This window comes from Ooceraea biroi, chromosome 8 (genome assembly GCF_003672135.1).
Source record: "Ooceraea biroi isolate clonal line C1 chromosome 8, Obir_v5.4, whole genome shotgun sequence".
NCBI classification, from domain to species: Eukaryota; Metazoa; Arthropoda; class Insecta; order Hymenoptera; family Formicidae; genus Ooceraea; species Ooceraea biroi.
The window spans coordinates 7,411,578-7,437,497 of record NC_039513.1 but is presented as its reverse complement, the minus strand read 5'-3'; the positions used below and the strand labels follow the sequence as shown (position 1 = coordinate 7,437,497).

General features: G+C 40.2%; 5 protein-coding genes across 15 annotated transcripts; 3 read left to right on the top strand and 2 right to left on the bottom strand.

The window, feature by feature from the left end:
• Window positions 1-1,713: 1,713 nt before the first annotated feature.
• Window positions 1,714-16,767, bottom strand: LOC105275750. Its single transcript, XM_026971997.1, has 11 exons — window positions 16,576-16,767; window positions 10,065-10,772; window positions 9,280-9,926; window positions 8,227-8,236; window positions 5,916-7,486; window positions 4,211-4,298; window positions 3,890-4,057; window positions 3,680-3,796; window positions 2,333-2,740; window positions 1,978-2,126; window positions 1,714-1,870 (listed from the first exon to the last, which is right to left on the bottom strand). Exons 2-11 carry the CDS (start codon window positions 10,770-10,772, stop codon window positions 1,828-1,830), a joined length of 3,909 nt encoding a protein of 1,302 aa, XP_026827798.1. The 5' UTR covers window positions 16,576-16,767; the 3' UTR covers window positions 1,714-1,827.
• Window positions 10,871-14,742, top strand: LOC105275747. 7 transcript variants are annotated; one of them, XM_011332829.3, is made up of 6 exons: window positions 10,871-11,680; window positions 12,006-12,236; window positions 12,359-12,448; window positions 13,082-13,189; window positions 13,451-13,588; window positions 13,686-14,742. In XM_011332829.3, the coding sequence occupies exons 1-6, from the start codon at window positions 11,602-11,604 to the stop codon at window positions 13,949-13,951; spliced, it is 912 nt and encodes a 303-aa protein (XP_011331131.2). In that variant the 5' UTR covers window positions 10,871-11,601; the 3' UTR covers window positions 13,952-14,742. The 7 variants fall into 7 exon arrangements, with proteins under 7 accessions (XP_011331131.2, XP_011331130.2, XP_011331135.2 ...); XM_011332828.3 differs by having other exon boundaries at window positions 13,665-14,742; XM_011332833.3 differs by having other exon boundaries at window positions 10,871-11,797; window positions 13,665-14,742.
• Window positions 16,768-18,169: 1,402 nt separating the features above from the next.
• On the top strand, window positions 18,170-21,457 carry LOC105275746 (60S ribosomal protein L4). The gene is made up of 8 exons (XM_011332827.3): window positions 18,170-18,292; window positions 19,064-19,241; window positions 19,361-19,606; window positions 19,795-19,919; window positions 20,287-20,385; window positions 20,466-20,737; window positions 20,919-21,078; window positions 21,206-21,457. The coding sequence occupies exons 1-8, from the start codon at window positions 18,290-18,292 to the stop codon at window positions 21,383-21,385; spliced, it is 1,263 nt and encodes a 420-aa protein (XP_011331129.1). The 5' UTR covers window positions 18,170-18,289; the 3' UTR covers window positions 21,386-21,457.
• Window positions 21,458-21,556: 99 nt separating this feature from the next.
• Window positions 21,557-23,651, top strand: LOC105275744 (probable tRNA N6-adenosine threonylcarbamoyltransferase, mitochondrial). 5 transcript variants are annotated; one of them, XM_011332826.3, is made up of 6 exons: window positions 21,557-21,811; window positions 22,014-22,150; window positions 22,295-22,553; window positions 22,645-22,794; window positions 22,920-23,276; window positions 23,351-23,651. In XM_011332826.3, the coding sequence occupies exons 2-6, from the start codon at window positions 22,059-22,061 to the stop codon at window positions 23,642-23,644; spliced, it is 1,152 nt and encodes a 383-aa protein (XP_011331128.1). In that variant the 5' UTR covers window positions 21,557-21,811; window positions 22,014-22,058; the 3' UTR covers window positions 23,645-23,651. The 5 variants fall into 5 exon arrangements, with proteins under 5 accessions (XP_011331128.1, XP_011331127.1, XP_011331126.1 ...); XM_011332825.3 differs by having other exon boundaries at window positions 21,557-22,130; window positions 22,295-22,544; window positions 22,666-22,794; XM_011332824.3 differs by having other exon boundaries at window positions 21,557-22,130; window positions 22,666-22,794.
• Window positions 23,652-23,787: 136 nt separating this feature from the next.
• On the bottom strand, window positions 23,788-25,569 carry LOC105275743 (GTP-binding protein 10 homolog). The gene is made up of 4 exons (XM_011332822.3): window positions 25,321-25,569; window positions 24,880-25,183; window positions 24,564-24,782; window positions 23,788-24,445 (listed from the first exon to the last, which is right to left on the bottom strand). Exons 1-4 carry the CDS (start codon window positions 25,357-25,359, stop codon window positions 23,838-23,840), a joined length of 1,170 nt encoding a protein of 389 aa, XP_011331124.1. The 5' UTR covers window positions 25,360-25,569; the 3' UTR covers window positions 23,788-23,837.
• Window positions 25,570-25,920: the final 351 nt, after the last annotated feature.

Genomic DNA, 25,920 nt, shown 5'->3' with positions numbered 1-25,920 from the left:
GTCAATCAATGGAAAGGAGAGTTGAGGCGTGTATCATGGCTGCAGGTGGACATTTTCAGCAGTTACTGTGATGTTATTATTTTTCTTTTTAGTTACTATTTTCTTTTTCGTTATAATTTTTCTTTTTGGTTACTATTGTTTTTCATTTGTTTCATTTGCAATAATACAAACTGTTCTATAATAAACGAAAAGTGAACGAAAACAGTGATGTACTTTTTTTGGAAAACAAAGCAGTTTAGGACATATGTTTATATGACCTTTTCTTCTTAAAATAAGCCAAGGAATATCCTCCTTAAGTTTTTCTACTTACTTAGGAAACACCCTGTATATATATATGCTTTAATAACATGGAGAAAGAGAAAATTAAACGGTAGATGCAAAAATATCGAGAATAAAGTACAGTTCCTTGAGTTGTAAGTCATTTAATTAAAATGATTAACAATTAATCCATAAACCATCCAAGACTGTGATAAGCTATTTAAACGATGCACGCATACATATATTTATATATTATTACACATAAATTCACACATACCTATATATACATTACATATATACGTACATTACATATATCACTTAGATAAGTCAGTTTGTAACTCCTAACCTACTTCAACGTATATAACTGCAAGATAGTACATTTTAATTTATTCTGTAGTGCAAATATCATTTAATTACCTATAATCACAAATTTCGATTTCTTTGTACTTTTCCACTCCTGGTGAACAGCATGTACAAAAAATAGCATTTTTTAATGATATTTCAAGATAAATCTGGCATCGCCGAGATTAGATAGCATCGCGTTGTGTAAGAATTTCGAATACCACGACGATAACATTAATGGTAAGCTATATTTCACCGATAAGAAATCATAGGCGCGGACACATTGTGTAATATTTATGAAATTTATATTAAATAATAAACAACGTCATTAAATATCAAATGCAATATACAGATAAAAGGTCTCTTTTGTATTTAAGGGGGAGCCTGCTTTAGAACGCTGAAAATAAGGTATATTTTACGAATTGTTTTTGGAGAAACTATACAGCGGATCATTATAAAACTTTGATGCATTTATTAGTACATGTTTAAAGATAAAACAAATTATTTTTTTATTTGAATATATCGCTTGTAGAGGTCGTCTTGGAGGCATCTTAGTGCAGCCGCGTCGCCGGCATTGCAAATTGCTGAGCATTCTCCTGCCTCCAAATTTCGTCTAAACTGAAAAATTGAAATATGTTCTCGTTATTTATAAAGGCCCATCGTCGATGAACCAAAGGGAGAAGAAAAAAGTTGAAAAGTGCCAAAATGGTGGAGCTTAGAACACAAAAGTACGATTTTTAGGCAAAGTTTTTGAACTTTTTCATGCAAAAATAATTGTTTAACTTAATGTTTTTATGAATATTAAAGGTTCATCGACGATGGGAATTCATAAATAAGAAGAAAATATTTCAATTTTTCAGTTTGGATGAAATTTGGAGGCGGGAGAATGCTCACCAATTTACAATGCCGGCTGCACTAAGGTGCCTCCAGGACGACCTCTACAGGCGATATATTCAAATAAAAAAATAATTTTTTTTATCTTTAAACATGTACTAATAAATGCATCAAAGTTTTATAATGATCCGCTGTATAGTTTCTCCAAAAAAATTCGTAAAATTATACCTTATTTTCAACGTTCTAAAGCAGGCTCCCCCCTTAAATGATAACATTGTATTTAGATGATTACACACAATCATCAATCGTCCTTTATGTATAATACATTGATATTACATAGTTTATCGTACTCGATACACGAGGTATTCAGATGTACTGGTCGTACGTGTTTCTTTAAAACTCCAAATTAAAAGGATAATCCTTGTGCGCTTTATATCTGGAAACGAAAAACTCGTTAGTTTCCTCGTTAGTTGCGTTCCCTCTATTATATATATTATTATAATTTATCAACGGAATCTGGAATAAAGAAATATGATAGCATACTGTTTGAAATGTACTACACGTCCACCGCAATCAAAACTGTCCATCAGAGTAATCTCCTGCGGAGTTAGTTGAAAATCAAAGATATTAATATTTTGCTTGATACGTTCCCGCGAAGAGGACTTTGGGATCGGTATGGTACCAATGTCAACCTATCGCATTCGATTTAATAATTAATATCACTGTCGGGCAAACTGCGGTTGATAGTGATTAACTTAGGGCCAGTTCCACAAACTGCTAACCAGAGATTAATCGATTCTCTGTCTCTTCTTAGATAATAATGTAGAAAAAGATAGGTAATCTAAATCTCTGGTTACCGATGTTTGTGGAACTTGCCCTTAATGGTTTGATGTCGTACCAAGTATCTTAGAATAACTTGCGCGGGAGTTTTTCCGTACTTGGTAGCGATATTTAAAATTTCCGGTGCATCGAGCGGCGCTTTCGGTTCATCGGGTCTAATCCAGGGTCGACTGGGCGAACCGAATGGACTGTAGGCCGTGATGACTATATCGCGTTTTGCGCAAAATTCTCTCAGCTTTTTCTGATTGAGATTCGGATGACATTCCACCTGATTAGTCACCGGCTTAATCTGGGCGATCGATAATACGCGATCGATCTGCACCGAATTGAAATTGCTCAGGCCGATACTTCTCGTCAAACCTAGTCTTACGCACTCTTCCATGCCACGCCACGTCTCCAGGTAATCTTCGCATCCAAGCATTGGCTCGCCTTTCTCGTCTATCGGTATTATTCCTGCGGCATTTTTCTGAAAGAACAGCCATGTGAGCAAAGTGACTAGCAACGCGCGACTCTAATCTCTTCCGAACATGGATGTAAGAATTACTGGATGGAGTGTAAAGTACTGTTGTAGACGAGGGGAATGAATCCTGAAGAGTGAGGGGAAATCGCTATTGTGGCCATCTTGGTTGTCGTGTGTGTGTGCGCGCGCGCGCATATATATATACACACACACACACACACATATATATATATATATACAGGGTGTCCCAGACCTACTATATCACCGGTTAATGGTAGATTCCTGAGGTGATTCTGAGACGAATGTTCCTCTTGCAAAATGTCGAGGGTGGCGTAGTTTCGGCGCTACGAAGGGTTGTAGTTATCCTACCCTTGTGTAGAATTTTCCCGCGTTCAGTGACGGTGGGTCGAAGGGGTCCCGCGCATCGCGCACACTTCAATTTGATCTTAATTTTTCGCGGCTGTTCAAATTGAAGTATGAGCGATGCGCGGGACCCCTTCGATCCACCGTCACTGAACGCGGGAAAATTCTACACAAGGGTAGGATAACTACAACCCTTCGTAGCGCCGAAACTACGCCACCCTCGACATTTTGTAAAAGGAACATTCGTCTCAGAATCACCTCAGGAATCTACCATTAACCGGTGATACGGTAGGTCTGGGACACCTTGTATAGCACATAATACATCTATTTTCACGTCCTATCGTGATTTAAGACATCGCGTGGAGAATTCTAAATTGTAGTAGTGAAAAGTAAACCTACAACATGCCGGATTGCGTACAAATATACAAATATACCGTGATATTAACCGTCATCGCCATCTTGGTTGTTCATACCCTCTCTGCCCCTCTGGCTTCACCCCCGCGGACATACACTCTATCCAATTATTCTTACATCCATGCTTCCGAAACATTCCATGATTCGGATTTCGCATATCGATTTTACCGTATAAGACAGTGGCCAATGTATCAAGTACAGATCTATATAGCCAAGCCCGAAACTCTCGACGGATGTTTGGCAAGCTGGTACCACCTCGTCTCGTTTGTGAAACGTGTTCCATAACTAGTGCACAGCCAACTTTGATTATTAGTTTGATATTAGTTTGATGGATAAATGAAAACTCGAGTGAATGTGGCAACGCCTTAGTGTACATACCTTAGTAGTGATGAAAAGCTCTTCCCTCTTTACGACTCCCTTTGCGATCTGTTCACGTAAAGCTTTGCCAATTTCCTTTTCATTTTCATATATGTAGGCGCAATCAAAGTGTCGATATCCAGCATCGATAGCGTAACTTACAGCTTGCTCGACGATCTTTGGATCGTCCTGCAATGTGGAAATTTTATGTAAAATGCTGAAATGCAAATGTACTGTATACACCGCTCTAAATACGCTCTAATAAATATACACGACTCGATAATAGCGAGCAATCGAGTATAACGTCTCATAAAACATAAAATGCCACCAAAAGCTACTTACTCCCGCTTGCCATGTACCGAGTCCGAGTTTCGGAATCTTTGCACCATTGTTGAAAACTATGACCGGCGCTGCCATGTTAAGTGAACGACTGCAATTAAATCACTCTTAACGAGATACCACGTACGAATGGTAATGGCTACGATGATAACAATACTCGGGAAGCCGGTTTAACAAGACGTTATATAACCGATTAAATTGCGCAAGTTACTTTAACACGCTCGAGAAGGTGCATAAACAACGTTACAGAATCTGTAAACAGACACTTTATTGTGAACAGTAAAACAGACGTATTACTTACAATGTCAAAGTACAGTTGTAGTCTCGATTAAGGATACGAAGTAAATAGTAATATTCGTACAAGGATATATATATATATATATATATATATATATATATACAGGGTGTTTCCTAAGTAAGTAGACAAACTTAAGGAGGATATTCCTTGGCTTATTTTAAGAAGAAAAGGTCATATAAACATATGTCCTAAACTGCTTTGTTTTCCAAAAAAAAGTACATCACTGTTTTCGTTCACTTTTCGTTTATTATAGAACAGTTTGTGTTATTGCAAATGAAACAAATGAAAAACAATAGTAACCAAAAAGAAAAATTATAACGAAAAAGAAAATAGTAACTAAAAAGAAAAATAATAACATCACAGAAACTGCTGAAAATGTCCACCTGCAGCCATGATACTGCAGTGCTGTACTTTTTTTGGAAAACAAAGCAGTTTAGGACATATGTTTATATGACCTTTTCTTCTTAAAATAAGCCAAGGAATATCCTCCTTAAGTTTGTCTACTTACTTAGGAAACACCCTGTATATATATACAGGGTGGGGCAGTTAAGGTGTTACAGACTTATATCTCGGAAACGAAGCATTTTAGAGAAAAATGTTTCAGACAAAAGTTGCAGGGTTGGAAGGGGGCCACTCAGTGGAGGTAACAGAGTGGTCATTCGTGGTCATTTTCAAGGTCATTTAAAGGTCAAGTCCAATTTTTTAAACAGAAACCCATACTTTTTATTGCAGATGCTGATTCTCCGTCGAAAAGTAAGTAACTTTTGTTGGAAACATTTTTTTTTTAAATGTCCTCCTCATCCCGAAAACACAGGTTCAACCTTTGGTGGACCAATGATAACTCGCTTTATAACGGACACTGAAGTTTTTTTTTTAGTATTTTACTGTTTACCGTCAGTTTACCTAAACGTGGTGCACACTGGGTAACGCTAATGCTGACGGTAAACAGTAAAATACTAAAAAAAAAACTTCAGTGTCCGTTATAAAGCGAGTTATTATCATTGGTCCACCAAAGGTTGAACCTGTGTTTTCGGGATGAGGGCATTTAAAAAAAAAATGTTTCCAACAAAAGTTACTTACTTTTCGACGGAGAATCAGAATCTGCAATAAAAAGTATGGGTTTCTGTTTAAAAAATTGGACTTGACCTTTAAATGACCTTGAAAATGACCACGAATGACCACTCTGTTACCTCCACTGAGTGGCCCCCTTCCAACCCTGCAACTTTTGTCTGAAACATTTTTCTCTAAAATGCTTCGTTTCCGAGATATAAGTCTGTAACACCTTAACTGCCCCACCCTGTATATCGAATTTACATATCTTCTTCTAAGAGATACAAATTACAAGTTGATTCATCGTCTTTATCGATACATGAATCATAGATAGAGCGTACAACGTTAAAAGTCTCTTACGTTTCCTGTTGTACTAGTTGTTTTTCTACTAAATCCGATCTCTTTTTACTGTTTTTATTTTGATTTCTGATTTTCTTGGAATTTTCCACATTATTTTCAAGATTCATTCGAGTTCTCGAACGGGCTCCAGGTCCCCAATTAACAGTCGGATTTTGTTGGAAACGCGACAAATGTTTCTGTCGAGAAATTGGATTCGCATGGGGATGTATGGTGAAAGAAATATCCGTTGTAGATGTAGACGCGTCGAGTATCCTCGCGGCTGGACTGTTCTCGGCCAATTTCTCCCGTTTTATGGGATGTTCCTTCTCCCAAGCGCGCACGACATCCCACACCGCGTCGTTCGGCGCGTTCGTTTTAATCGAGAGTTTACTCGCGTGCGAGTACGACACCTTGTACCCCGCATTTAGTAACGCTGATCTAAACAGCAACATTGACGGCACATGACATTTAACTATGGACATTAAACGATCTACGTTGTAATACAAAGGAACATCCAATTCCTCGTGTATCATGGTCAAGACGCCTTCTATTCTCTTCGACGTACCCAACTCCATGCTACTTAGATTGCCCAACAATCGCGAAACAAATCCATGTTCGTGCAAAGGACCCAACCATATCGGACCAGCCACGTGTTGCGCATGTTGGCAATGCTTGCACAGCCGATCTGTCATGGGTGCGCTCGGTAACTTGTATCTGTTGCAATCTTTTATCATCAATGGTTGGTGGATCATGCTTTCGCACCCAACGCACTGATAAAGCATACCAATCTTACTAGAATTTTCTTTGCATTTCTTAGAACTCGTAAATATTTGCACGAATACTCGAATGTAAAAATCAGCACTTACAGACAGTAACGGTACTATGTACCGTCCGTAGCGTTCTGCGTGAGACATAATACAATACAACAATATTCGCAACGCTACTTCATGGCAGCATTTTGCCTTTATGGACAGTGCACCATATTTACATCGACAAGTCTCTGGGAAATTGCCAGCTAGTATAGCCATATCGGTAGCTGTGACCAAGAGTATACCACCATCCGATACGCACTGTACCGCCCCATCCAAATATTTGGAAGGAGAGCCATACGGATCCAAGTCAACTGCGTCGAAACGGTCACGTCTACGTTGATACATTAGCAACGTCGCGTCTTCGTGATGAGGTATCACCAAATTATCCACTCCGTTGTGCAAAACGTTTTGTCTGATGCTATCCACTGCCGTCGCGGAGATATCATTGGCCACAATCTGCCTGACACCTTCTACCTCCTTGGCGTACCGTATGCTGCGTAAACCAGTCGCGGACAGAGCCTCTAATATGGTAATACCCTTTTGGCTCAGTGTACTATTTTCATCGTCCTCCTTTAACCTCTCTCTGTCTCTCTGTAGTATCTCGTTCCATCTGTCTCGTGTAAATATCGTCAACACCGCTACACTGAGATCCCGATTAAACTCTTGAACTGGATTGTAAAATACGCGTTTATCTCTAACCAATATCTGTGCCTTTCCTTCGCTTATAACGGGAGTTTCTTCAAGTTTAATCTTTTTCGTGCACTGCTCGTGATCCATATTCTCCTGTTTTACATATGTACATATATTATATACGTATACAATTTTTTCTGAAACACATACATTACATACATGTATAATTTATACTGGAACGTTATTCGTAAAAAAGAGAATCGTAATACTGCAATTTACCATTATTTTTTTAAATTCAAAGTATTTACAGTGCTTTGCAAAATATTGTGATATTTTAATTATACTCCTCTTCATGCTTCATTCGTATATCAGAAAAATCTTCTCACAGTAGTAATAATGAGGTTATGTCTCGTTACTCACATTTTCATCAAAAGTGGAGACTCGTAGCGAAGTTTTTGAGAACTAATAGAGAGAATTCACTCGCATATCAGTGACCGAAAAGTGAGATAAATAAATGCGATCGGCGGCAAGCGCAATTTAATCTTAATTTATGTAGCACAGCTCAAATAGCTTAAAATAGAAAGCCGAAGACAAGCTGTAAACACGATTGTTATTTCTAGATGCTAGATGCTAGAACTTGATGGATCAAATTAATTTGTATTTTTAAATTATATTCTTAATATTCCAACGATGGGCTTCCAAGTGATATTGAAAAGTTAAACAATCTACCACCTTGCTTATTTCGAAAATTTACGTGAAACATATTTATTTCAACTTTTTCATCGATTATATTAAGAGAAAAAGTTTTATACGTTAGATCATGAAAAATAATATTGCATGCGTATAAAAAAAGCATTGTTCTAACATTTATTCATATGATATCCGTACACAACAAGTTTTCTCTCTCTCTTTCTCACTCTTACTTTTCTATTTCTTATAACTATAGATGAAAACGCGATACTTGTAATGTGTCTGCCATTATACAGTTTATAGTAAACTAGAATAAATACATTATCATATCTTTGCATTTTCAAAACGAAAAACATCTCGCATGCACACACTTTTTTCACAAACTCAGTCTTCGTCAGCGCGACATCATTATCATTGAATCATCATTGAATAAAACAAGATGCAAAAGAAATTTCGTGCATTTATCAATACTTGAACGTATTCGCTGGTGTATAAAACAAGAATAGTGGAAACTAATGTAGTACGAAGAAACTACTACTAGTTTCGTTTTGTTAAACATGCTACTGATATTATCTATGATTTCACTATCTCAATACAATAAAATACTTGAATCTGTTTAATGGATTACAGATATGTCGAAATGTCCATCCTATTTAATACTAAGATAGAAAGCGCTACTATAAAAGTTGAAATTCTTTAATATCCTATTACGACTTGTGTATGACAAACTATCAGATTTATCCTTCGGATACAATTGATACAAGTCGTATAAATATGAATTTATAATACTTAAAAATTACTAACTTCAAACTAGCATATTCCAATGTCAAAATAATCAACTTCCGATGCTTTCCCCTTTATACCAAAGATGTGATCCGCTGATTAAAAACTTTCCAAGTAAACAGCATTATTTTACACATCAGCAAACACTCTTCTCACGCATCATCAAGAAAAATATGACATTAGTTCTGAAAAGACGAGATAAACTGTAGTCGTGAGACAATTCTATTCAAGTGTATATTCAATTCCTGGCATACCGCAGATCAGTTCTATCGATATCTACAAAAATGGGGATAAATTCACTGAAGATTGTAACTTTACCTTTGAAGAAAAAAAAAAACACCATTTTTATGCATCAGCAAATACTATTTCTCTACATTATTGAGAAAAATATCAACATTTTGTAACACTTTTTCAATGTTCAGATTATTCTGAATAATCACCATTATAAATCAAACATTCGCATCTCTTACGCGACATCTTTCTCTTGCATAGCTTTCTTGCATGGAGAAGCAGTGTTTCCTTCATCCTCCGCCTTGCGTTTCTTCCTTACCAAATGCGAGATATCGCTGGCGGGTTTAGACGTACTACTACCACTTCCGGAAGCTTCATTCGCTTCACCATCGCTGGAGCATCCATTTAACGCCTCCTCCTTGATCTCCTTAATCACGCCGGCCTCCTTCTTCATATCTTTAATGTCCGCAATCTTCTCTTGTATCTCCGGGAGAAGGTCCTGCAGCTCTTTGATCTCTCCTTCGACGGTGTAGAAGGGATCGTCAGACTGCGGTGGATGGTCCTGTATGGTCTTCAAGTGTACGATCTTCGCCTCTAATAGCGCGGATGCCTGGTTAAATTGCTCGATGCTAGCGTCGAAGTTGTTCGCCATCGCGTGCGCCAGACCGAGCTGATAATGAATCTCGGCGATCGCGCGATGATCGCGCGGGGTCATCTTCTCCAACAGACTCAAGCAGGCCTTGAAATCGATCATCGCGCTCTCGTGGTTGCCACCTTCCATCGCCACCTCGCCCAGAAGACGATGAGCCTCAGCTAGAAATTTCCAGCCCAAAGATCCTCGTTTTACTAACACCAGTTTTGCCAATTCCAAAACTTCCCAGGCAATCTGCAAAAGAGGACCACGCATGTTAGACGCGATTGCTTCGACTCGCGGTATCAATATTTAGACACTGATTGTAAATTGCACGAAATTGGCGTCTGCACTCGAGCAGCTCGCGCCATTAGAAGGTAAAAAACCTCATACCTGCAGATTATTCACATCGTCTTCCTCATTTTCCTTCTTTTCAACATCCTCCTCTTCATCCGTATCTGCTTCTTCATCCTCCGCCTCTTCCCTCTGTTTCCTCGTCTTACTACCAGAGGCTTCGCTGTCGCGCAGATCAGAATCTCGACTACAGCCAGGGATTTCCTCTATCCTGAGTTTCTTCTTTTCTTCCTTAATCTTTTCAATCTTGCTGTCGACCGTCTTAATGGCTTCTTCCACTTTCTTCTCTTCAGCCCGCTCTTCAGCCTTCTCCTCAGCCTTTGTATCTTTTGAATCTTCCTTTTTTTCCTTCTCCGTTAACGGTTCTTGACTGTCACTTCCTTTTCCGTTAAGCGTGCAGGAAGTACTCTCAGCGGTATTATTGCCTTCTGTGACGGTCCCCTCCTCGCTTCCTTCCTCTTCTTCCTCCTCACCTTGTTCGTCCTGACTAACTTCCTCGGATCCCGGCACACCACCTCCCAATACTCCCGTCTCCTCTCGTGCCAGACCTAGAAGAGCTCGTCCGTAAAGGAGATAGAGTTCGCCCATCTCGTCACCGGTCTCTCCGTGCTCCTGAGCGAGAAGCTCGCACGCCTGGGCTAAAACAACCACCGCCAAATTGTAATCGCGCACCAAAAGGTGGCGTTTGCCCTGAGAGATTGCTGTTGCGGCATCCTTGATCGGCACTTCCTCCGAGACATCAGCCATCTGAGGAAACAAAGATCAAACATTTCAGTTTAAAATTGTCCAAATTCTCTAAAAGACTAGTACGCTACATTCGAAACTTTCCTGTTAATCTTTTTCACCTGATAAACCCAACATCGGAAATCATGATCAGGAAATGTTCATTTGCAACGTTCATTTGGAGAGCACACCATTTTTCTCACGCGCGTATATGAAATATTTGAATTAACTGGCTTTTTACGGTAAAGATCTGCCTCCTGTCACGATATTATCCTTCCAAGCACATCCTTTCTAAGCATGCTGTTACGTCCCCAATTATAGCGCTATTACTGTTGGAGATCGAGATCAATATTGCATCAGCCACATGTGCTATTGCCGTAGTGCTCACGCTGCCAAAGTCGAATACCAATAGCGATTCTTTTCAATTCTCGCGCATACTGTACAATTGCGCCCTTACGTGTCATCCGGTCAAACGTATAAACCTGTAATCCGGTAGCGTGACCGATAAAGCTGACGATTGATCAGAAGTGCGTAATCTCGAGAGAGTCTCAATCTAATAATTTGCTTCTGATGATTCGACCGATTCGTCGAAAAAATCGCGGGAGAGACACGTGGGTGGTAAAACGGACATCCGCAGCATCCACGGGTGGGGAAAGTGAGCAGGAGTGGTGGCTCTCCGTCTGTCGGTCGATTCCTCGATGGTCTTTCGTCGCGGAAGGATGAGGGCGTCCGCGTCGCGAGGATGAGGAAGGAACGAGCTCCAAGGGCGTACATCCGCCAGTAGCGAGTCGGGGGACGCGAGCGTCGCTTGCGCGCGTCGCCCTGGGCGCCGCTGCTGGGCAGAACGGAACAGATGGAGCCGACTCGCGTGCCTCGGGCTGCCGGTCCGCGTCTCGTCTTCCTCTTCGCAACCCTCGTACTGACCTTTGCGGGTAAGAAGAGAGCAGCGATGCTACCTCCCGGAAAGATTTCAAGATTCATCTTGATCCTATTATGAAGCGTCACAAGGCTCAACACTGTCGAGTATCCGCTATTAAGCGTTACTACGCGTAAGGTTCAGGAGAACATTCATAATCGAGAAATCGACATGAAATCGTGGATACACGATACAAGTAAACGCTCATCGCGGTGGTTACAAGCTCAATCGTATTATAAATAAATAAATCGCTTGAAACGTGATTTGGTGAAAAGGAAAGGTGATTTCTTTGTTATTGCAATAATCGACTTTTGATTGCTTTTTCCTTTTCTTTTTCTTAGCCACGGGATTGCTGTGCGGCGCGATAATGTCGGATCATTGGGAGGAGATCAGCTGGGACAAGGAGGATCTGATTCACGCAAATGTCAGTCTCACGTGGTATCTGGACGGTCAGGTGGCAAAGTTGGAGTCTTCCGTTGATCATCGACCTAATCATCGTCGCGTCGCCAGCAGTTCGTCCTTCCTGGTTCCCATGCACGGCGGGATTTGGATTATGTGTGTTTCATTATCAGGTATCACAACCATCACACAGTTGGTTCATGTTTCGCTTTTTTAACGTAGCTTGTTATCAATCTTGCGACTGATGCCGTTCGCCTTTTCATACCTCCTCATACCTCCTCGTTCGACGGGTCAGGGGACGAGAAAAAAGACCGGAATCATGGCACGCGAACGCGGATGCTCCGTCCCCATACGTCTCGGTTCGATATCTTCGGTCAGAGTCAAGGTAGCACTTAAATATAGTCGCTTGTGCATGCAACACAGATACCCTCCTTTCGATGAGATTTTCGATGAGGCAGAAAATAAACAAAAATAATCGCTGTTTTCGATAGCTATACACAATCAACGCGAAAAAAGCATTCACCTATATGGAGATAATACTCGGGCATTTATCGCCTCACGCAATGACACGATGTATCCGATTAATTAATTCTTTCGTTTAATCGAACGCGTGCGACCTTTAAAACTATTTCAGGAATTCAAAGTTATAATTGCCTTATTCGATTCTTCTTGCCGGAATTATCCTCGTGGAGCACGCCAAGCAGTGCCTAGCACCGTTTATACCGCGACCAAGGTGTTGACGTTTCCTGCGCTATCCAAAAGTACCAAAAGTTATGTGATGAATTGTGGAGTCTCGTATCTGAGACTTACCATTATTCTTGATTTTGTCAATTGAGATAACACGCAACCATTTTTCGTTGCAATATCTTTCCGTTCTCTTGACCGAAAGACATTGCACGAGAAAACGTATTTATGAAAATAATCCGGAGAAACCTCACTCGTGACTTTTTTACTAGTTTATTCTTATTGACGAAAATAATTGGGCTGATAATACAAAATTATGCTTATTCTCTTTCAGAAGAAGAGATACAGTTGCTGAGCCAAATAGATTTCCCGCAGGAAAAATGCATCAATTACTTGACACCGAACGAAGCGCACGAAGAAACACGCGTAGCTTGGCAAAATCGTAAGCAAATTGCAAACGATCGATTGGTATCGCGACGATCGAACAAATTCTTGCAAAATTCCCCACGTATTTATCATAAGTGTCCTTGATCAATTCTTTTAATCCCCGCATCTGCAATTATCGGGAAACATAAAATAAAACTAATGTTATTTTACTTCTGTCTACTTGAGCTAATAATCATGAATGAAACAACGAAAATGAAACAGTGAGAGAAAGGTAACAAAGAGCGTCAGAGTCGGCAACTTTTATATTCTGTTTTAGGAATGCAAAATCTGAGTATCTCGTGCTCTTTGGTGTGCCTAATCATTCTCGGATGTGCTGCGCTTATAGGCTTTTTCGGACTGTGCAGGCATCAGATATCGGCTGTGCTCGTGACAGGAGTAATGTATCTCCTCGCAGGTAAAGAGGAAAGGAACGGTATCTACAAACTCGAACTTCGGATTACATTTCAAGTCAAGCAAGAATATTGAAATAGAGAATCTGCGTTTTGTTCCAGCGACATTCGCGCTATTTACGCTGACTATCATTCACTTCAAGAGAGTACAGGACCGCGGAATCAAACTACCAGCAGTGGATGGGCCTGAGGACGGCGTGATAGGCACCCCTGTTCTCCGTGGCGTTCTCAAAGCCAGGAGATTCACCACAGCGTGGAGCATGGATCTAGGATGGGGTGGGGCCACCCTTTGTGCTCTCGCAGCAGTCGCCTGGATCCTTCTTAGCAAGATCATGCGCTTCAGTCCAATTGCCGCGATGATAGCGTAGCAATGGGACGCCTTCGAGGTTTGAGGTCGTTTCTGGGAGTCACGACGTTTCGACATTCAGCGATCTTTTCAGGTAACATTCCGGCCAGAATTCTCGGAATTCAATATCTTTTATGTCTAGAAATTCGATAAGTATCGAAAACTCTCCATCGAAACGATCGCGAACTGACACAGTTATAAATAATATCCCTATCGGGGAAGTTGTGTCCAGAAACGACCATCTCGAAGGCGACGAATATTTCCTTCATATTACTCATCTCGTTTGTATACAAATATTTATTACCCTATATAAGAAAGAACAACGTACTCGGACAAGATCGATTGTACGCTTTGATAGAAGCATACAATTGTTCGTTTTTTTAGAAACATTTAGTAATTCCATCATTTCGTCATTTCACATTTGGTAATATCGCAACTTTTGCAATTTATACTCTTCTTCTGTACCTTAGCATGTGGCTTGCAAATATTTAAGCGAATCATTATATCTCCGTCTTCTGAGAGAATGCATAACTCGAGAGTAAGACGACTAACGTGAAACAAACGAGCCTATAATCCTTAATCTTTTTATATCATAAGTATAACGCGTAATAATACATGGCGGTTGATCAATCGGAAATTCACCCCATATAAAAAGCGATTACGTGTACAACAGTTGGCATCAGTACAAACGCTAAAAATCAGGATTTAATAACGTAATTGCGCAAATTTGTTGACCCAATATAATCATGTTATACCTTGTCTTTTTCTTTTATCATGAGGGCAACAATGAAGCCTGGAGAAATAAGAACAAAAGGAAAGGTGCTTTTATATACAGTCCTCTACAGGGTGTCCCGGGTTTTAACCGACAAACTGCGGGAGCATATTCTACTAGTGGAAATAAGAAAAAATTCTTATATCGAGTTTGCTTAGAAATGCTTTATTACAAAGTTATAAACCAATATTGAAAAGAAATATCAGATAAGTAACGACGGATTTTTTCACAAAAATAAAAATTATCTACGCAATGATTTAGTGACGCATTTCAAAATGTTGTCCTTGCACATCGATACAAGCTAGACGTCGAACACTTTGTGTAGGAGTATTATCAAAAAGATTGAAGATTCTTTCCGAGCGTCGTCGGTGTCTTAGAGCTGAACGAACATCATCATATTCATTCATAGGTCGAAACGAACCCAAATTACGTAATTGCAAATGGGCACATAACATAAACATCTTCGACCTTGCAAATTCTACACTATGTTCCGTTGTTACTTATCTCATATTTCTTTTCAATATTGGTTCATAACTTTGTAATAAAGCATTTCTAAGCAAACTCGATATAAGAATTTTTTCTTATTTCCACTAGTAGAATATGCTCCCGCAGTTTGTCGGTTAAAACCCGGGACACCCTGTATAATAATGTAATCTAAACGCCTTACCACTTAAGTGATAAGCATATTTGTAAAGCATAGTTGAAGAAAATTATAAAAATGCTAGTTATATGTAGGATGAAGCGTATATAATAGAGTGATTGATTAACACATTTAAAAGTATCAATCTCTCAGTAGTAGCAAGAGCTTCTTTTTCCTACAACTTGTTATAGCAATTAGACCAACAAATTCTACATGGTTCTGCATGGCACGTGCCCTGCCTAAAAGGGTTGCCAGCTGCATTTCGTCCATTAAAACTTAAGGGAAACCCATATGTATTCCGTGTGACTTGGTACTTGAGAGAGAGAGAGAGACACTGCGTTTTTCTAACAACGTTTTCCTGATGCCGCTATATTTTTTTACGCGATCTTTGTCTGTTATGTCGAGACTGATAAGCACAATAAAGAATTAGCAACAGATCATGGCTGGAAACAACTATAGTAGTTGTCTGTTCTTTAAGCTTCTTCTCTAATAGTTTCACGCTAAATCTCGCGCTATTTCATTTATCAAAAACTTAAAAAATACTGCATTTTTGTTTACATATTTTCTGAAAATATATACACATGTACGAATCGTGAAGATAACGGCGAAAAATACGCGGTGATGAGTACGCGCATGTGTAATCGAATAAATTCACGCAATCATAATTTGGCCAAATGTAAGTTTAAAATACATCTCGACAGGATCGCGAGCGCACGCGCGCGCGCTCTTTCAGCTTGACAGCATTTTCTAACCTTAAAAGACATCGCTCTTTTAACGGCTCATTATTCCCTTACAACTATAAAGCGATGATTGTAATTGTCGTTTATCTATTCTTCTCACAAAAATATGCAATGACGGCAACTATCGTGCAAATCGACAATCCTATTTGTAATTTTTGCACTTGCTAACCAATTTTCTTATCTCTTCCCAAATCCAAATTTATCTCTCGCATTTCAAGTAGAAAAAGTGTAACAAAGTGCATTCAAGAGAGAAAATATCGATTTCTTATATAGATATCAAAGCATGACATCAAACAATGAATTACGTTATTTCGTTACGAACGGAAAATACGTTTCTAATTTCACTCTATTCCACCTTCAGGTCATTCAAGTTCCGCAAACTTCACAAAGAGAATATTTGAATCATCGAGAAAAACGACATTCAGACATATTCGCGATACAATCGCATCGTTATAACGGTTATACAATGTGTTGGCTGTTAGACATATACATACCGCGATTGATTTCGAAAATAGCAATGTTTCTTTCTCGAGCGACGTCTTCAGGCTTTCAAATCCGAAAACTGTAGTCAAAGCACAAACGAGGAGTTCAACGAGGATCCAAGACGTTATCGCACACGCGGACTGCGTAACCACCGGTACGCGGGCAAATTTTACGAGAATTAGCGTACGATCACTGACGATACATGTCTCTAAAGATGGCCGATCTCAAATCTCATGATAGTTTACGACAAAGTTTTCCTACGGTGACGCCACCTGCACGACAAAATAAAATATAAAGGCCGGTATTCATTTTCGATATTAATAAAATAACTTTCCTTATTAGCAAATAAATATCTTTATAGAATAATAAGAAATTACGAGACGCTCTCTCATCCATGGTGGAAGTAACAAGGTGTGCTATTATCTCGGACGAATTTCGTCACGTTCTGCGCAGCACCAAGTTGTCGCCATTTTGCAAATAGCAACCAATCGCAACGCGATAATAAATGTAAACGAAAGTGTCACGACACAGGTTATGCACTGTTTCAGAGCTCGCACATCGCACAATGCCGTCGTGTTCGTTTAAACAGTGTAAAAACACGTCAGGAAATAATAAACATGTTAGGTAGTTTTCATTTCCAAACAATGAAGAAATGATTGCGCAGTAGAAAAGACTTTGCAAAGAACGGTATGTATATATGCAATATTGAAAGGCGGTAAATGGAATTTAACAAATTAAATATAATAGAATATAATAAAATACATTATTTAAAATTTCTTTATCTAGCTCGGGTTTGTTCTCAACATTTTAAGACCTCGCAATATAAAGATCGGTCATTTTTACGTGAGATACTACCTATACAGGGTGTCCCAGACCTACCGTATCACCGGTCAATGGTAGATTCCTGAGGTGATTCTGAGACGAATATTTCTCTTGCAAAATGTCGAGGGTGACGTAGTTTCGGCGCTACGAAGGGTTGATCTTCAATTTGATCTTAATTTTTCGCGGCTGTTCAAATTGAAGTATGAGCGATGCGCGAGACCCCTTCGACCCACCGTCACTGAACGCGGGAAAATTCTACACAAGGATAGGATAACTACAACCCTTCGTAGCGCCGAAACTACGCCACCCTCGACATTTTGTACCATTAACCGGTGATACGATAGGTCTGGGACACCCTGTATTTTATTTAAAAAAATATATTTACCATAAGTACACACAAAAGATCTTTTATTTAATCCCTTTCTTATCCGAATCTTTTTTTTAATTCACTTAAATTATTCAAGATGGCGGACTCTTGTCACGCTCTCTTATTGGTCAGTAGAAATGTTTGCGCAGTAGCACACCTTGTTACTTCCACCATGCTCTCATCATCAGAACGGATGAATACCGGCCTTTGATCGCTTTGTATCTTTTATCAGAAAGAAAACAAACTTCATCTAATCTTAATTGTTGAAAATCGCAAAAAATTCAAAAGAGATACATTTCGAGTGCGTTTGAAAGTGAAATCGTTATTCCGTTTACTTCCAACTTGAACAACAGTCACGACACCTATGAGCATTTTTATCACACGTTTATGAACACGCAACGCATCTCTAATATTCTTACATCACGTCTAGTTTCTTCGATCTACCTGATTCTCTTTTTCCGCGACTGGATAAGTCGTGCGGGCGTTATCCGGTTAGTTTACGTCTCATGCGCGAAAAGTAATAGGGAGGAGGAGAGATGGTAAGAAATTTGGCTTTCCCTGCGTGATTATACGTTGTTTTTGAGCCGTCGTAATTATTTCCTCTGCGGATTTCACGCTTTTGCACAATTATCTTGTCCTGAAAGATTCGACCTTCCTGCTACTCGTCCTGCCGACATTTCTGATCGCGATGCAACAGTACGTAATGTCGACAAACTTGCGGTTTATACTTGGACTGTTCTTCGATAGCCTAAAATAAATTTTCTATTTATCGCGATAATACGCACGAGGTGTGAAACGACGTACAAATTGCCAGTACGTGACCTCTTTCCATAATAGCCATGTGCACGTGTCTCGGCAACATGTCCGATGTGATCCGCCATTGTGGTAGTCGTGCAAGGAACCACGTTTGCACGTTTGCAACCGGTCGAGTTACAGGTCGATGAAATCAGGAAATCCCATAAATCCCGTATCGTGATTCTCGTAGAATTTTTGGAGAGTCAAACGTACGCTGAGACATAGGTGACTTTTCGCGCATCCATGCGTGACGATGAGGGCTCCCGCTGTAAAAGTACTAAAGAGCCTGGCATATGCCGCAGAGTACCGACAAAAGTTGAATTTCCTTTTTTTTTTATTTTCCTAAAGATGTTCCGGATTCATGTGATTGAAACGATTCGCTATTAACAGATGGGAAATATCAGTGTTACGAACGACCCAATCTTTATATCTCGGATTTGAAAAAAATCTTCATTGATCAATCATCGATTGTATCTTTATTTATATCATTGCAACCTATATACTTTTCTTTCCAGGCGTTATCTTCAGCGCGACCTTTAATTACGGTGTATACCGATAAAAATGAAGCCTCGGGTGACACGATTCCTCTGCCATCCGTTTTTAAAGCTCCGATTCGTCCGGACATCGTGAACAGCGTCCACCAGTTGAGTTCCACCAACAGCAGACAAGCATATTCCGTGTCTAAAGAAGCCGGTAAATAATCAATTTTCTTACTCTTATTAGTTTATTCGTACGATATGAACAATTCACTTAATACATGATACTTTCAATCTGTTCATAAAAGTATTAGATATAGTTTGTCCATTCATTAGGCCATCAAACCTCTGCGGAATCATGGGGCACTGGACGTGCCGTCGCGCGTATACCCCGTGTACGTGGTGGTGGTACGCACCGTTCTGGTCAGGGTGCGTTTGGTAATATGTGCCGTGGTGGACGGATGTTCGCCCCTACCAAGCCATGGCGCCGTTGGCATCACCGCATAAACGTCAATCAAAAGCGTTATGCCCTCGTGTCTGCCATTGCTGCTTCTGGAGTGCCTGCACTGGTGCAGTCTAAAGGTACGTGCCTCATGTGGATAAACTAAATAGATGAAGGGACTGCACCGTTACAATGACTGTGTTTCCGCGGTACAGCGCTACAGTAGCGCTACAGCTTTTAACCAATCTGCATAATGCTCTTGTGTAGCGCTACTGTAGCGTTGTACCGCAGAAACACAGTCAATATAACATTTTTACACGCTACACAGGGCACATGATTGGTGAGGTCCCGGAATTCCCACTGGTCGTTTCCGACAAGATTCAAGAATATTCCAAGACCAAGCAGGCTGTAATCTTTCTTAGACGCGTCAAGGCTTGGAATGACATCCAAAAGGTATAGCATTAAGTGTGTTTTAACATCAAGTGTCTTTTCATGTGGCTTCCTGTCACGTTTATGCGCACCAACAAATGTCCGCATCTTTGCCAAGTTCGTTTAGCTCGGATGCTCCTGACAGGTGCTAAAGAAACTTTGGTATTCAGGCGTTCTTGGCTAGTTGATTTCTGACAACTAGAAGAGGGCATGAATCACCAAACAATACTTTTCATTTTGCAAAATATTGTAATTCTCAGTTTGTGAGAGAACGAATTGGTTGATTGAATTCACGCAACTATCGTTTGCCAGTCTCTTGTTTTTAATTGAATCTTGAATTTTGACCATCGACATGTTCATCATAATATTTTTTCATTATCTGCTTCATTAGGTGTACAAATCTCAACGCTTCCGTGCTGGTAAGGGTAAAATGCGTAATCGCCGACGCATCCAACGACGCGGACCTCTGATTATTTACGGTCAAGATCAGGTAAGAGCGGTTCTCTTTCAAAGCTGCTGCCTAGAAAATCCATCGGTCAACGTACGCGTTACAGTAATATCTGATTTTAGGGCATCCGCAAAGCATTCCGCAACATCCCGGGTGTCGATCTAATGAACATCAATAAGATGAATCTACTAAAGCTGGCACCTGGTGGCCATGTCGGTCGTTTTGTTATCTGGACCAAATCTGCTTTCGATCAATTGGATGCCCTTTATGGCACATGGAGAAAAGAATCGCAACTTAAAAAGGGATACAACTTGCCATTCCCCAAAATGGCTAATACAGATTTGTCCATACTTCTCAAGTCTGAGGAAATACGTAAAGTCTTGAGGGCTCCTAGGTAAATAACGGGAAAGATCAATTTTTACACGTGATTTTTTCCCCTCATAATTGTGTCTTTGTTTCGTACCGAATTAACAATGATTACTCGGTAAAAATAACCGACTCCTGTTTTAAGCTGCATGATTTTAGCTTCGTTACTTGTGGCACGGCTCGAACAAAACAAATCAATGTGATTGCAGGAAGAAGGTGGCACGCAGAGTGAAGAAGCTGAATCCGTTGACCAACACGCGAGCTATGCTGCGCCTTAACCCGTATGCAGCGGTCCTGAAACGCGCCGCTATTTTAACTGCGCAAAAGCGCCAACACGAGAGGGATCTTCTTCTCGCTGAAAAGCGAGGGGTAAGTGCAGCTTCCTCTCCCTCATTATATCCTCATTACATGGCTCGACTATCCTCGGAAGGAATTGACGTGCTAATGGTTTATTTTCCGAGTTTTAAATGATTGGATAATTTCATATGCATTACAGATAAAATTGTCGGAGGATGCACCAGCAATGAAAGCGGTCGCACTTCGGAAAAAGAGGAGTGAACAATTGGCTAAGGTCAAGAAGGTAAAGACCACGAAAAAAACACCGGCCAAATCGCAAACGAAAGTAGAGAAGGATATCCCAAAAACCGCTGCCGCTAAACAGCCAGTAAAAAAATAAACGTGATCGATATCGATTTTTATTTTGATTCTGATTCTGAATAAAAACTGGCAAATGATTGTAATCAACTGATTATTGTCTTTGGATTGATGCTTTTTTATTTCTACATGCCTCTCTTTTATCGTCTCCTGCTTAATTCCATTTTCTCACTTGAGCAAAGATTTTTGATAAGAAAACGAATAAATCTGAAAGTAGAATTTTGGATAACAAAAGAACCACGTGTGCTTCCATGAAATTCAACGTCCGCAGCACGTAAGAACCTTTATTAAAAAACCGATCTTTGTGCAGCTTCTACGTTGCATTTCAGTGGACAGTGACAAATTTTCTTACGTGCACAAGCAGCGAATTATTGCAAAATAAGACAAGACCTCTTGGGACGCATTAGCTTTGGAAGGATGCTCGTCGCATCCTAATCCTCGATATTCCGTAAATATATATCTACATAACCTACATCGATTGTCGAATCGTACTCCAAGTTCTCAACTTGCACGATGGCCAAGGGCACGTGTCTCGTGTCACGTAAATCCTTGGATATCGGTTCAACGTTTTGCCAGTCGAGACGTTTGACATTTTTACGCGGGTGCCAAAATCAAATATTAAATATGGTGCGGAAATTTACGGACGACAGGCCGGCTATTATTTTGGGGATCGAAACCAGCTGCGACGACACTGGATGCGGAATCGTCGATACCACAGGAAAGATATTAGGCGAAGCGTTAAACTCGCAGCATTCGACTCATTTAAAGTAATTAAAGCGATTAAAAAGTAACTTGCATTTCTCATCACCTTCCCTCTATTATACGCGTGTAATATCCTGCTAAAAGTCTACTAAAAGTGTTGAAATCAAGCGAAGAAAAGACAAATGCAAGTTTTCTTTTGCACGTTCTAATGACGTTGCTGCGTTTTCAGACACGGTGGTATCATACCTACATTTGCCAGCATTTTGCACAGACAACAGATTACCACAGTCTGCGAGGATGCATTAAGATCAGCAGATTTAAGACTGAGGGATATAGATGCTGTTGCGACTACGACTAAACCAGGTCTCCCTTTGTCGCTCGCTGTTGGAAATACGTTTGGCAAATACCTCTCTAGAATCGGTAACAAACCATATATACCGATACATCATATGGAAGCTCATGCCGTAACTGTTCGAATGGTACACAAAGTATGTTAGAGCATGTTGTTGCCTGTGTCTATACGACGCAGTCCACCAATCCTATATCGTATTAGATATTAGATTAGATTTTACATTTTAGATATTACATTACATTCTACAGGTGGATTTTCCCTATCTCGTCTTGCTGGTATCAGGTGGCCACAGTTTACTGGCAATCGTTGAAAATATCGACAAATTTTATCTACTAGGTACTGCATTAGATAATCCACCTGGCGAAGTTCTCGATAAGGTACGTATTGAAATTTTATTATTTATATGTGACACGCATGCTCACCCGAGCAAAGCACAGGTCCTTTCATCCGTACAATAATGTAACGTACAATGATAAACAATTGTATACAATAATGACTACAGATTGCACGTAGGCTTAAACTTGCAAATATACCAGAATTTTCACGTATGAGTGGTGGTCAAGCGGTAGAGAACGCAGCGAGCAAAGCGACAGATCCGAATAGATTTTTCTTCGAGCCTATTCTGACGAAAAAGAGAAACTGCCAATTCAGTTTTGCGGGTTTGTTATCGACAGCTTCAATGTACATTAACAAAGAAGAAAAAGAATTTAATATCGAGGGCGGTGCATTAATTCCGAATGCGTATGATCTCTGTGCTGCGGTGCAAGTCGTCCTCATAAAGCACATATGTCTCAGAACGCAGAGAGCAATGGAATTTATTAACAGTACGAACTTGATGTCACAGGAAAAACGAACTTTGGTACGTTTAAGAGTTTACCTATTCTCATTAAAGTCTGACCCTTTTCTTTTCCTTACATACTTGCTTAACCGTAGGTAATATCCGGCGGCGTGGCATGCAATAACTCGTTGGCAAAGGCTTTAGAGCTTGTCTGTTCCAAGATGGGTTTTAAATTCATCAGAACTCCAGCTCAATGGTGCAACGACAACGGCGTAATGATAGCGTGGAACGGCGCGGAGAGATGGATCGCTAACACAGGTATCATTCGAGACAGGGATGAGATTGAATCCGTAACCGTTGAGAAAAAAGCGCCGTTTGGAGAGAGCTGGATTGAAAGGGTGGAAAATGCGAATATAAAATGTAAATTGGTTAAATTAAAAGAATTCTGATATTAAACGCCAATTTCTACTTCCTAGTGTCAAGTCCTAAAGCTTGTGCTTACTGAGAATTTTCGTTACACCGTAATCAAGCAGAGATCATTTCATTTCCAGAGAATTCGGGTCAGGTGACAGACTTTTGACGAGTCGCGTTATCAATGATCGAATCAACGTTTAATACGAAATATTTATTCTATACACATGTTTATACAACGGTCGGCGCTTGCCGTTCAGTTTGTCGCTTTATTCTCTCCACCAACTGCGAATCTAAGGAATCGCCGTTAACAGCCACGTGTTGTTGTTCTTCGTACTTGTCCAAGATATCTCGTATTCTCTCTTTGATCGTTGTTATTTCCCGGTCGTTTTTCATGATCAACGAAGCCGAGAGGATGTCGTCGAAACGTACGACTTGATTGGGCTGTATTTCCTCCGGGCACGTCGCCACGTATTCAGACAAATTCTCCAACATTGGCTTGATCTCTTCGAGGATACCATCGGCATTGTCAGTGTCCATTTTATTGATTATAATCGCGGTTGGCATCTTTAGTAGATCCGGTTTATAGAGTTCGATCTCCTTGTTTAATAGGACCACAGTCTCCAGACAGGATCGGCGCATATGTTTCGCCGACAGTTGAAAACCTTGTACATCTACGATGAACAGAAGCAGCTTTGTTCTTTCGACGTGCTTCAAGAAATTGTGCCCCATTCCGATATTCAAATGCGCACCCTCGATCAAACCCGGCAAGTCAGCGACAGTGATTCGCCTGTAATCCATGTAATTCATAATTCCCAATCTGGGCCTTATCGTAGTAACTGCAACACACGACACAGCAACGTGTGATGAAAAATTAATAAAATTACAGATTTCTTCAAGATCGTAACGACGCTGACCGAATGAAAACGAGAGCTCGCGTGAAGAAATCAATCTTACAGGGGTAATTAGCAATTTTAGGCTTGGCACTCGAAACCGCCGCCAGAAACGTGCTTTTGCCAGCATTGGGGAAGCCAACTAGTCCAACATCGGCGATCAGTTTCAAATCCAGCTTTACCGTCTGAGATTCTCCTTTCACTCCGCAGTAGCCCGTCTGTTCGCAACCACCCTTGCCCCCTTTGGCCACTAATAGTTTCGAATCTTCCTTGTTTAGCTCTCCTAAATGTTTCATTGGCAAAGGAAACAAGGAAAAAGAAAGTTGTAATAAAACAAGGATTGACGCATATAGATATCTAGATATCTCATTACTACCTACCTAAGAGCACGCCATTCTCATTGTATACCATAACGCCGCATGGAACCGAGATAGTTTTATCTTGACCAGGTACACCAATGATTCCCCTCTTGTTACTATCCTTTCCTGCATCAGCTTTGACTTGCTTGATCTTTAACGTTTTCGCAACGTTCTCCAGTAACAATCTGTCTTTCGCAACAAAGTACACGTTACCTCCCGCACCACCCAGCCCACCGTAACGAGGTAAGCCGGAGCCTCCTGTCCCTCCTGTAACACGGATACGTAGGGTGTCGATAAATTTGGAGCGTAGATACTTTCTGGGTAACTGTAAAAGCGAAAATCAAACGAGAAGATTTAAACGCAACTTATCATTTCATCATCTAGACGCTAATAGTTACTAATAGTTTGATGTAATCATGTAACATTCTATAATTTCCATAATTCATTCAACAGAATATTCACCTTTTTGACGCAACCTAATACTGGGGTTAAGAGCACCATTGCGCAAATGTCACGACACGGAGGTGTGTCGAAAAATCCTTTTCACGACGCTCGCGATACACAGTCGTTTACACTCGCCTCTTTCGATCTATTTGCATTTGTTTAACGATGAGACGCGTATCATTGTATGTACCGAGAGAGAAAGGTTAGGTTCGTTCCCGTCTCGCCAGCGATCCTCGTGTACACGAATACACGCTGCTTTGCCCACCGAGCTGTCAAGCGATAATTCGATTAAAATAGCTATCAAAAACTCTCGAGTTTCTTCTCTAGATGGCAGCTTGATCTCCATATCGGATTTATTTGCATCGTAAAAAAAGTCAAAAAGTCAAAAACATGATAGATTAATGATGATCAATTTCGTAAAAAAAAGAAAAAAAACACTATGCAAAGCAATATCTGTATCCTCGTTTTTACTTATTATTTATTTACCGTTTGTGCCATTTTTATTTACAAAGCGAAATAATAATACTTTGATGACAATCAAATATGGCAAACGAAATAGTACTTTGTACACACATATCATCCGTTATTGCCGAGTGCCAACATCTCATATCGTTTCGA